The 13,107-nt window shown below is 36.9% G+C and overlaps 1 protein-coding gene across 7 annotated transcripts in view; it reads left to right on the top strand.

Annotated features, from left to right (window-relative positions):
- Window positions 1-13,107, top strand: part of FAM13A (family with sequence similarity 13 member A) — a 311,779-nt gene that overhangs the window by 111,610 nt on the left and 187,062 nt on the right. For all 7 annotated transcript variants that reach the window (XR_004422991.1, XM_033105659.1, XM_033105662.1 and 4 more), the window contains exon 5: window positions 1,432-1,585. Coding sequence is in view for 6 of the 7 variants with exons in the window: in XM_033105659.1 (XP_032961550.1) it covers window positions 1,432-1,585 (154 nt within the window). In the remaining variant the exon portion in view is untranslated. The remainder of the gene's footprint in view (window positions 1-1,431; window positions 1,586-13,107) is intronic.

Here is a 13,107-nt window from a genome sequence, read left to right as displayed (position 1 = left end):
TAGCCACTTTAGGATATGTACCCCAAAGGTGGTGTAGCAGGCTGAATAATGTCCCCCGGAGATATCAAGTTTTAATCCTTGGAAATTGTATGTGTTACATTATAGGGGTGGGGGCAGGGGATGTTACAGTTGTAATTAAATTAGAGATCTTGAGATAAGGGGATTATTTTGGATTATCTGGGTGGGCACTAAATGCAATTACATGTCTCCTTATAAAATGGAGCTAAAGGGAGATTAGACACATACACAGAGAAGAAGGCAATGTGAAGACAGAGCAGAGAGAAATTTGTAAATGCTGGCCTTGATTGAAGATTAAAATGATGCAACCACTCAACCACAGCCAAGGAATGCTGCCAGCCGCCAGAAGCCAGGAACAGATTCTCCCCTAGAGCCTCTAGGCAATGTGGTCCTGCTCATAATCTAATTTCTGCCCAGTGATACTGATTTCGCTTTTCTGGCCTTCAGAACTGAGAGAATAAATTTCTGTTGTTTTAAGCCACCTAGTTTATGATCATTTGTTATGGCAGCCATGGGAAACTAATACAGATGGGTATTAAATGGTACCTGAGTGTTGCTTTTTTAACTCATTTCACTGGGTACTCAATGAGGTTAAATATGGTTTCATAAGTTTATTAGACTATCCAAGTGTTTTCTTGTATGAGTTTTTCAACTCATGTTTTTGTCTTTTTTTAAAAAAAAAATCATTTTCTTATTAAGTAGAAGGAATTCTTTACATAGTCTAACTACTAATCTTTTGTCAGTTGTCCATGTTACTGAAGAAATGTTTATCTTATTTATATTATGTTGTCTTCTGCATTCAAAAGGCTTTTTTCACCTATTGTTAATTATGGAAATTTTTAAACATACCCAAAAGAAGACCGAATAGTATAAAAAATCTCCCATGTACTTATCACTCAGCTTCAACAATTATCAGGATTTTTTTTCTAAGCAGTATTCGTCTTTTCCTTTATTTTTTGTACTTTTTGTGTGTTATCTACAAAATCCTTAAATAAAGATTGTATTGCTATTATTTGTGTGGCTGAATATTTCTGTCTTGATAAAACACTCATTCTTTTTGTCATAACACCTATTCTTTATTTGCTTTTACTTTTACGTAAATGTTACCTTATGTATCGCAGTTTCTAATTTATACAAAACATTATTGCACCCATGTTAACTTATACCTTCTTCCTGAACAACATGCACTTTTCTTATTCAGCACAAGCTATCGATTCAAATCTTGGGAACTCACCAATTGTCCCAGCAACATCATATGTGTCGCCATAAAGCTTGTTAAAAATCCCATATGTCCTTATAAGAAGGCTGATCAATCATTGTGGAGATGTCAAAATATAAGCTTGAGTCAGCTGTGCTGGCATTTTTGTTTTTATAAAGTTATTCCTGTCATTTTTTTTTTTTTCTTATTTCTAGTGTGCCACCTGGGCTTGAAGGCATGAAAGAACAAGACCTCTGCAACAAGATAATGGCTAAAATACTAGAAAATTATAATACCCTGTTTGAAGTAGAGTATACAGAAAATGATAACCAGAGATATGAAAACCGAGTGAGGCTTATCATAGTAAAAGTAAGTAACTTTAGCATTTAACTTTGAGTATTGTTGTATTTTGAGTGGAAGATATTTTATTTAAATCATTCTTTGTCATAAAACTCCATATGGATGTAATTTCAAATTATTATTCCTATGTTGAATTCTTTTTGTGGAATCTTGTCTCTGTACCAAGTGTTTATTAACTGATCTGTTCTTCTAAGATTGTAGAATTATTGTGAATTGATGTTTCCTTGCTGTGCTAAAATCATCTCAAAAGCACTTACGTGAGCCCAGTGCTATGCTCAATTGGTTGCAGCACTGTTTTATGGAAGCCTGGTGTTACAGCAAATCATGTGTGCTTATGTCTGTGTTCAGGAGTGCTAGCTTACAGAGTAGATGGCCACATTCCTTTAGAGAGTTTTACTGTCTTTTTGTCTCTTTTGTGTCTGGCACACTTTCAAGTTCAACCTCACATTTTCAATCTCATATATGTAGTCCTTGGTAACTATCATCAGTAAAGGAGAATATTTTAAAAACCTATGAAGGAATCCTTGATAATACTATCTAAATCTTTTTATATGATGTCTGATAATTTATAACATATCCTTCACACATTAGCTAAATAATTGTAGGTCTCTAAAGTCTTACAATTGAGAGTCAGAGGATAAAGATCCAAACCAAATCCTCCAGATGTGGGAACGAGGGAAAACATCTTATTTCTTTCTCATTTATATTGAAGTAAATCATGGTGGAACTGATATAGGAGGTTCCTTCAGGAGGTTTCCTGAGACTTATCACATTTACATACTGTACTATATTCTGTTGATTCACGTGACAATGAATGATAAGAGATACTTGGTGTCGGTATTAAAGGGGTGTTTTCTTCCCTTCTTCCAGTTGAGGCCATGACTTTGAAGAAGAAATAAAAGGTAATGGGTATCAAATAGCACTTTATCAAAACAGCAAAAGAAGACCAAAACTAGGTTTTCTAACCTGGGGCTTCTGCTGGTAATAGAACAGACTCCGTGTAAGAGAGAGAGTATACCTGAGAGGAATGCACCTAGCAGGAATCTTGCCAATCTAATAAAGAGAACTTTAAACTGAAGTTTGAAGAAAGGGAAGAAAAATGCTTAGATAACATGAAATACTTTGGAGAATATCAAGTGTAACCTAAAATGGAGGTAACACGGAAGCTGAGAAAATGTCAGTGATTCGCAAGAGAAAATAAGATTAAAAACTCACTTATATCAGTTTTGCTACAAAAAAATTAAAATAAATCACTGTTAAATAGAAAAAATTTACCCTAAATTTGTTCCTCTGGTTCCTGTAGTTGCAAGGGGTGTCTTTTTAAAATATTAAGAAGTGATTGACTTTGTTTCCGCTCTATCTCTGACAAATACTTTTTAACACTCATACATTTCAACTAGGGCTGATGATATAATAAGGTAATCCTAAAATATAATGAACATAGATAAATATGATCTCCTAGGTAAGACAAACTTGCAGAGATGTAGGTAATTTCTGAACTATGTCAAAGGGAGATTATATGCTGTGCAAGTCAAATCACACCTGTTGAGATATGTGGAAGAGTGCCCTGCTTGGAAATCCTTGCGCTGGTAGGTTTCAGCATGGTAGAGAACACAGCCGGAGAATACAGGATAAGACACGTAAGCTGACAATACTGTGGGAGCCAAACACAGATACCTTAGGTGGATTCACGTGGCTCATAGATACTCTCCTAATGCAAGTTTCAGATCTGGCCTAGAGGCAGGCAGACATCATATTTGGAAACCACACGTCCATATTCTTGGAAGCGGCATGCTGCTAAAGCAGAATGTTTGGTACATTGTTTTTACTGATCTTGCCAATACTCTTATCTCTAGTGGGTAGATTATGCAACAGGGGAATGTGATTTTATGGACTTAATTATAACCAATAAGGATGAAATGGAAGTTATGGAAATTATTTTAACAGGATGTGCCAATGCCATTTTAGGGTCCATACTAGTAAAGAATATGCTAGCCACAGTTAGGTATATAAAACTGGACATTGTTTAGAAAGCAATTTTGTTTTAAATTCCTAAGATCTAGAAACATTAGCTATAAAGTGAGAGGAAGCTGGATTATAAAGGAATTGGGAAGCTCACAATGAAATCATTAACATACTGAAAAATAGAAACAATGAACGGATGGCTAAAACAAGTTATTATACTGATCATTCTCAACAGCTCAGCTTTTAGAAGGATATGTACAAAAAGGGAACTAGCATAAAACAAGTGCTAAATACACAAGAGTAACAGATCTAAAAAACTGAAAATAAGCTTAGACTCATGAAAACTACTGAGGTATGGAAAAGTGATATTTTTAAGGGGAAACAGTACTATAATGTGTCCACTGACACACCTCTGTGTGCTCCAGTGTAGGAAACAGTGTTGAATAAAATTTCTCATGATATCTTCCTGGGCTAAATGGAGATTTGGGGCCCAGACAAGTATAAATTTCTTTGAATGAAGAACTTTGACCAGAGCATTGAAAACTGATGTTAACTTCAGGGAGGTCTGGACATTTGTTTGTCATCAGTACTTCAATCATTGACTTGAAGGAGCCTTTGCACATTTGCAAGTGAAATAAATCTGGAAGAATAGGTCAGATATTGGAGGGCTGCATATATAGACTAACAAAATGGCTGTGTGTGTGTGTACGTACCCATTTCCCTCTTCCTCCTTGCTTTAAAAAAAAAAAAAAAAAAAAAAAAAAAAAAAAAAAAAAAAAAAACATTTTATTTGGAAATCCAGCTGTGTGCTGAGGTCCAATGGGCCCCTCCCTCCCTCAGCCCCAGGGGATAGGTGAATCATAAATAGTCCATAATGTAGTGGTATGAAAATCACTCTTTGGTCAGTGATTGACTTAAAGGTCAGAAGAGACACAGTTCTGGCCAAGGAGATGTAAAGTGTGCTGGGGGCAGAGGGCCTCTGGGAAAGATGTTCATCCCTGATTGCAAAACAGAAAGAATGATTTAAGAGATCTAAGCTGTGGCTGCCTCTGGGCGGCGTGAGGGATGGTGGCAGTGGTGATGATTAACTAGGAAGCTGCTCAAGGGAGCTCTCTGGGGTGATAAAAATGCTCTGTATCTCAATAGGGATGTAGGTTATCTGGGTGCATAGATTTGACAAAACTCATTCAACTGCACTCTTAAGACTTATATATTACTATACCTAAATTTCACTTTTAATTTTAAAAAAAAGAGAACGATAGTAAGCCTCTGAATCAAGACGTCCACCTCTCCCATCTGCTTTTAGATTTTTTCATGTGAAGGTACAATGCTTGGAGCTACCACCACCATCTTCTCCTCTTGATGAATGTATCACAGACACACTGAGGTTGGCGACTGAAGGAGGAAAAAGCCTCTGTTACTCTTCAGTTCTTGTCTCCTGAACTAATCTTGAACATACGTACCTCTGGACTTTTAGTTACATGGGAAATAAATGTCTTCATACTTATATTTATGTCCTCATATTTATTTGTTTCTGGAAACCCAAAACACCATATCTGATGCAGTCAGTATAATTGGAAAGTACTAAGGTTCATAAAATGATTTGCACAAGTATAGACAAGAAGAGACCAAAATTAATAATAGTTAAATTGAAAATCATCCACAGATTTTTGTTAACTTCTAGCACAATAGGAGATCTAAGTGTGATGTGATTGCCAAAAATAACCATACGAGGACAGACAATTAAGTTCGCAAACTCATCCTAGAAAAAGTGCTACATACCTCATTGCTGAATATCACTACGGTCACCTTCGAAGTACTCCCCTTGGGAAGCTATGCACTGATGCGAGCGCCTGGTCCACCATCCAAAGCAATTTTGGAACTCCTTTTCTGGAATGGCCATCAGAGCTGTCATTGTATTACCCTCGATGTCCTGAATGTCATCAAAATGCCTTCCTTTCAATATTTCCTTTATCTTTGGGTAAAGAAAGAAGTCATTGGGGGCCAGATCAGGTGAGTAGGGAGGATGTTCCAAAAGTTAATTGTTTATTGGCTAAAAACTCCCTCACAGACAGTGCTGTTTGAGCTGGTGCACTGTTGTGATGCAAGAGCCATGAGTTGGCAAAAAGTTCAGTTTGTCTAACTTTTTCATGCAGCCGTTTTAGCACTTCCAGATAGTAAACTTGGTTACCTGTTTTGTCTAGTTGATACAATTTCGTAATGAATAATCCCTCTGATAGCAAAAAGAGGTTAGCAAGATCAGTGCAACAAGTCCGCAAACTTAATTGTCAGACCCATAAATTCCTTCACTGAGTGTACCAGTTGTATCCAGATAAAGAATGTGTTTCACTGCACTTGGGACAGGTCCAGGCAATCTCTGTAGTATTATGTCTCATTCTGAGTACTACATTTTGACTCTCCTGACAATCACCACTGCTCCTCATTTATTCTCAGTAAATATGTATTTGCTTGGGTGACTCTTTTATATCAGTTACTATACTGCTTATGACTTTTAAATCATAACTCTTGCCCAACCTGTCAGGAGAGCAATCCAGGAAGCACTAGTGAGGGTGCTTCCCACTACCTGTAAAAAGCCATGCTGGTTCTTCACATTTCTCACACTAAAAACTTCATCTCCAAAACTTTGTCTACGTTCTGCACTCTCCAAACTTCGTTTGCCAGCCCCTGGCTTGCCAAGCTACAATATTTAGTTTTATCCTTAACTCTTCCTCCGTTACCATTCCCAATGGGACTCATATTCTTAGACATGTCTCTGGAAATGGGTGTCTTGTGTCCACCCACTACCACTGCGTTAGATTAAGCCCTTATCATAGCCACACAATTTCAAACTGTTCCACTTGTAGGCCCACCCCCTTACCATCTCCTTTCCACGAGTGATCGAATTATGTTTCTAAAAAACAGACTGATCATAACGTATCCCTTAAGCAACTTATGCCTTAAGCAGACCTCCTGCTGTTGTTATTTGGCCTCCCACCCTTTTGCTGACAATATGCGATTAAGACTACTCTACTTGAAATTCGGGCCCTTTACACTGTCCCCATTAAATACTTGTCCCAAACTTGTCCCATTAAATACTTGAATGATTATTGAATGGTTCTGGTCATCTTCCCGTTTCTCTGGCCTGTCTTCAGTCTCCTTTGAGGACTTTTCCCCCTCAGTCAGAATTAAATATTGTTATTTATTAGGCTCATTTCTAGGTCTTCCATCCAGAGCTCTCCCTGGCAGACCATACATATTGTACATACCTACCTGCCTAGCCATCACTTGCACATGCCTGTCCCATGGCTTGTCTCATCATCTTTTCTTGCCCTTGAAGGTCTAATGCTCCACTTGTATTTTGGGATTTAAAGAATGGCCTGTCTATCCACACTGTTGCTCCAGGTTGATGTCTATCAATCACTGAAATGTGTTAATTCTATTGCCTAAGATCTCTGAAATCTCTCCCACCCTCCCTAGTGCTTGCTCATCCCCTCTCATCCAGGCAAGAGAATTGTACACCTGGCGCATTACCACAATCACCTGGTAACCCAGACTTAGTGAGTCAGAAACTCATGGCAGGGCCCCGACAGCTGCATTTTAAAAGGCTTCCTTGGCAGTTTTAATAATCAGCCAGAGTTGGGAATTGATTGCTCTTTGGAAGACTACTACAGTAGCCTTCTTACTGGTTTCGCTGACTCTGATCTCTGCCTCTTGACTCCATCTTCCTTCTTCTGCTGCCTGAGATACTTCTTACCATGCAAATATGAACATGTCACTTCCCATATCAGAATTCTTCAGTGGGTCTGCTTCACTTATCCTTGTATTATAAAATCTAAATCTTAGCTTGACAAACAAGGCTTTTCAAGATTTGAACCCACCCTACCTATTCACACTTGTTTCCCAACACTCCCTCCTATCCATTTACATTTTACACTCCTATCCTATACATTTGATGCACTAGCCGTTATTGATTCATGTAATTTTAGCAACCGTGTTATTTAAAGCCTGATGTTTCTCAGTCTAGTGAGCACAGCCTGGCATTGAAAATTCCATGAAGTCAGTGACCGGACTGTATTCTTTTTACTGAAAAGAAATCCTATGATTGTAATTTGTACATAGTATGAAAGCAATATTAATGAATGTTTTCAAAGTAATTGAATAAAATTAGAAACATGGTAGTTCACTGAGTACTTACTGCCATATTTAAGAAAAGGTATTAAATATTGGTAAAGTCTTAGTTCCAGAAAGAGCACTGGTATTAGAATAAGAAGGCCTATGTCTGTAACTGTGTTACTTGGCAGTATGACTGCGTAATTTATAATATCTCTGTTTCTCTTTGCTGTTATCTAAAATGGCAAAATCCTGTAGAGGTGTTGTGAGATTCAAACCATTCATGCTTGTGAAAGTATTTTCAAAGCCAGTTAAGTTCTATAGAAATACAAAGGATTAATTTTTTTTTTTTTGACTTGGATGATATAGGGTGAAGAGTAACTGATTAAGCCATTGGTGTACTTTGGAGTCATCTGTTCAGAGATACTTCAGTAAATATATTAATAAGCTTTCGAGCACAGAGTTAAGAACTCCAGTCTGGAATTAGACTGAATGGGTTAGAACTTCCAATTTGTGTGACTCTCAGCAAATTACTCAGTCTCTCCTTCAACCTTGGTTTCCTCACCTGTAAAATATGAAAAATATTAGTAACTAATTTGGCCATTTTTCATTATAATTAAATGAGATAATGATAGCAAGTGTTGAGTAAATTTTAGCTTTAAAATAAAGAAATCATTAGTGTCACATCTTATTTATGATATTACCTTATGATGTTACCTTACTTACTTCTCTTTGCCATATAGGGACTCAGGCTTGATAATAGAAGGAAAACAGAAAGTCGAAAATAAAGTTGACAATCATGGTTACTCATGACAGAAGACTTACTTTTTCTAGATATTTCTTGCTATTAATTTTTAGTATTTAGTTTTCAATGTATGATTAAATTCAGTATTCTTTTGTCTGGAAATGTAAGAATCTGCACCCTCAATGGGCAGAAGACTGTGAGTTTAGTAATTAATGTGTCTATCCAGATATGCTTTTTGAAAATGAATCATTTTTTAAAAAACACACACGAAACTCCTTTAAGTGAGAGTTTTATAGAACAATGGCATATTTAAGTGACTCTGTGATTAGGATTTCAATAAGTTGGCTGGGGAGAGGAAGAAAAGTGGGGAGCTGAAAACCTTCCACACAGAAGAGTATGCTTTAAGTCATGGAGTTCTTGTGTAGTGGTGAACAAACATTTCTGGCTAGATCATAGGAATTAGCACTAGAGAACTATATACCAGAGTAAACTAGTATAATGTTTAACTATGGCGTTAACACTTACGGGAATGGGAGAACAATTAAAGATTTAAAGAACAGGATGGATTTAATTTAAGCTGTATTTTAGATTTTTACTTTACCCCTTTGGTCTAAGTAGGAAGTTGGTGTGACTCTCAGTGACGCCTTTTTTGTAATAAGCTGTCAGGGGAGTATCCAGTGTCTGTTTCTGCTCACGTGACTCTGGTCAGTGCTGCAAAATTGATCGTGGCTACTACAATGCACTCATCAGCCTCCCTTCCAAACAGGCTTCCTGTACCAGGAGGCCAAGGCAAACATAAGAAAAAAGGTTTATATGCATGACTCCTCCTCAACTCGACTTGCCCTGCCATTCTTTGGGAGTGAACATTGTTCCCCTTAAGGTTTTTCCAGATTCTGCAATGGTTTGGCCAGATCTAGTTACTTCAAGCAAAGGAATTTGAATAGACTACTTAGAACTGTGATGTTTGGAGAAATCTGTAGTCTGCTAGTGGTCTAAGAATATACATGTTGGCTCTTAGTATTTTGTTCCACATCTTGCTGAATTTGGCAAGTAGTCTTCATATTTGGTTGTCTATAGTTTTGGCCACTGTTGCTTCACTTGAGGTAAAGTTTATTTTCTCTTTTTCATTATTTTTATATTTTGTAGGTTTTGAGGAAGGAGCCTAAGTAAGAAGTGCCTTTATTTTGCTAAACTGGACGGTCAAAGCTGTATTTCTGAATAACTGGGTTAGGAGAAGCACATCTTTCAAATAGACATCTAATAGCCATACTTTAATTTGTCCAGCTTCAGAATAATTCTGGAGTCTTTTTCCACAGAGGATCTAAATCCAGACTTCAGTGAAGCTTTTCTCTCCTATCTATACAATTAACTTAATCACCCAGATATTTACATACACAAAATTTGGTAACTTAAATGTGGTTAAAATAATGGACCGCAGAATCTAGACTGAATTTATTAAATCTAAATAATTGTCAGTGCCTACTGTGTGCAAAGCATTGTTCTAGGCATGAGAAGTACTTTAGTGAGTAATAGACAAAAGTCTCTCCCCTTATGAAGCTTATGTTCTCATGGGCACACAATAAGCAACAGGCAATAAACAAGTAATTAAGAAAATATGTCATATGTCAGACAGTAAAAGATCCTGTGAAGGAAAAGCAAGGAAGGAGAGAAGTAGTACAGGTAAGATACTAAGGGAATAGCATTTGCCCATTGCAGTGGGACGGTCAGAATGTTTCATTGACAAGGGGGCAGTTGAGCAGAGAAACGTGATGGAGGTGAAGGAGCAGGCTATAGAGACACTTGAGAGAAGAGCACTGGAGGCAGGGAACAGGGCCACACAAAGGCCTTGAGGTGAGAGTATACCCTTTCTGTTCGATAAGCAGAGTCGCAGGCCAGTGTGGTTGGATTACAGTGAGCAAGGGGGAAAGTTAACAGAAGTGAGGTCACAGAGGCAATGAGGGACCAGCTCATGTATTCTCTTAAAGGTCATTGTAAGGACTTTGACTTTTATTATGACAGTATCTTATTAGACAGTATTAAACGGAAGAATGTCATGAACTGACTTATATGTTAAAATGATTACTCTAACTGCTGGGCAAAGAATAGACTGTTGAGAGGGATAGGCAGAAGCCCAGAGATCCTTTGGGAGTTTATCACAATAGTCTGGTTAAGAACCACTGGTGGCTGGGACCAATGGAATGGTAGCGAAGATGGTGAGAAGAACTGAAGTGTAAGTTAGGATATGAAAGAGCAACATGATAGGAGGTATTAGAGACCTCAGTTAGGCTAGACAATGTTTGAAATGGGCATAGATGAGCAAGCAGGCTAGAAAAGTAGAGGGCTGTGAACCGAGAGTGGGATGGTTGCATTAGAGATTTTGGAGGCAGAGTAACCTAGAGTGATGATGAGATTTAGGTGTGTTTATGAGAATGAGTGACTGAAGTGGAAAAGAAGAGAAAATCTTTGGAAAGGAGATGATTAAGGGATGACAAATGAAGATATTGATGGTTTGTCCATATTGATCCTGAATTTACCCAGAAGGAGGTGTGAGCCTGGTGTACCTAGTATATATGTATTATTTATGCAAATGCACTCAGAGTATAAGTTGTATGTATATATGTTTAATAGAGTTAATGTAGAGCCTCATGTATATGTACATATACAAAATAATGTGATTAATATGTTACTAAATGTCTATCTACAAGGATCTAGATGAGTATCACCCTATTCCAGATAAACATCTTGTGAGACTGTCTTTTTTAAACGTGTTGCTATTGCTCATTTTATCTTCGGGATTTTCTTTTGAAATTGTTTTCAGAACATATGTCATGTATATGTCATATTTTTCTGTATATCGTTAGACTGGGAAATCTTTGTACTTTAATGCTTTATTTGATTATGAGAAATAATCGTGTTTTAGTTTTGAGCCACAGCAGATCACTATGCTGGGGAGTAGTGATTAAATATTAACTTTTGGGTTTAAAATTTAAATCTGGCTATAAAATAATTATGCTGATTTTTCTGTGTGATTCATATACAAACTCTCGACACTATTTTTAAATGTTCTGAGCAAAAGCAAAATATTAGAATAGCCTTCCACAGTGATTAGTTTGAGGGACATGCTTACTCACCAATATGTTATGTCAAGTTTGATTACAAAGTTCAGTCTTATTCCTGTAGAGTAAAAGTCATTTACCACATAAGCTGATATAGCACCTAAACTTCCTAAAACATATCCTGAGTCTTTTTCATGCTCATAACCATTGGAAGTATCTCCATTTTTTTCATTTAGGGGTATAGTCTAAACAAAATGAACAGATGTTCACTTTTTTTCTTACTTAACGCCTACTCTGTGCAAACCTCTTGACTAAGTGCTGGGCCTCTTCAGAAAATAAATAAGACATGTGTCCCTGTGTGTAGGGGAACTTACAGTCTACAGCGCCCACTCACACTCAGTGCAGGAACAGAGGGGCCTAAGGGAAAAGTGGACTTTATGCCAGATACTGTGCTGAGTTGTTCTATACATATTATCTCATTTACTTCTCACAGTAACCCTGTGAAGTAGGTGATGTTAATTCCACTTTGCAGATAAGAGAATCCAAGGAGCGTATTTATTATTCAGGGTCAACAGCAGTAAATAATAACAGAGCTGGGTTTTGAACTAAAAGTACTAATTGCAGGCCAAGTATAGAAATAACCAAAATCTTAGTTTTAAATTGAACATCAGAACCATGAACATTTATGCATTCATTCATTCAATACGTATTTTTGCAATTTAGTGTTAGGGAAGTACTTGAATTCTGTTCTTCGGACTCTAGTTCTATATGCTTCCACTACTATTAGCCTCTTCTGTAGCCCTTCAAGAATATTCCAAACAGGGTAGCAGTGGAGTCATAATAGGAATAAAAAATATTTTGGTTTTTATGTTGTTATTTGATACTTTGTGATTTGGCTGTGGTGTCTCTTAGTGTTAGTTAAGTTACATAGTGAGAATGACTAACTTGTACCCACCAAACTCTATATGTTATCATTTTGAGCACCTAGGAACTCAGAGATAGAACTAAATTTGTTTGCTCATTTCTTCATAGCAAACCTGTCTTTTGTTCGTGAGCCATACCTTTTAGATTGGCTCTCACTTCGAAGGTTAAAAAATATTAAATGATATTTAAGAAAAGCAAAGATAAAATATAATAGCATGATAGAATGTGTGCTTGCATGGCCCAAATGGGCACTTTCTAGTAATGGAAACTGATTAGACTATCAATAAGTATAAAGCATTAAGTAATAAAAGTAGTATTAAATGCTATTGCTTAGCCTGGGGTACTTTTATGGCTCCAGTTTTTAGATCATAGCCACATATTTACAATTCAGATTGCTCTTAATTTCTTCTCTCCAGATGTTTTGTTTTGTAGAATATTTATAAACACCAGAGTCATGTCTGCTAAGGAATCATTGGAATAGATTAAATATCTTTGCCAGATATATCTGCCAGTTAAATTTCTTCTTCTATGATAATATTGCTGTTATGAGGAATATTTAAGAGAAGACAGACTAAATTGCTTTGATTATGAAAACATCACTATGCTATGTAACCTTTAAAATACTTACAGTGAGATGGCAACACTTTGGAGCTGACATCTCTGAACTTTCCTGCTTTAAATCATTATAGTGTATGTATTTGGCAAATAGAGGCACTGAGTAAATGGCCAGT

This window comes from Rhinolophus ferrumequinum, chromosome 5 (assembly GCF_004115265.2).
Source record: "Rhinolophus ferrumequinum isolate MPI-CBG mRhiFer1 chromosome 5, mRhiFer1_v1.p, whole genome shotgun sequence".
In the NCBI taxonomy this organism is placed as follows: domain Eukaryota; kingdom Metazoa; phylum Chordata; class Mammalia; order Chiroptera; family Rhinolophidae; genus Rhinolophus; species Rhinolophus ferrumequinum.
The sequence above is the reverse complement of the archived record's forward strand: the minus strand, read 5'-3'. Positions and strand labels throughout refer to the sequence as shown.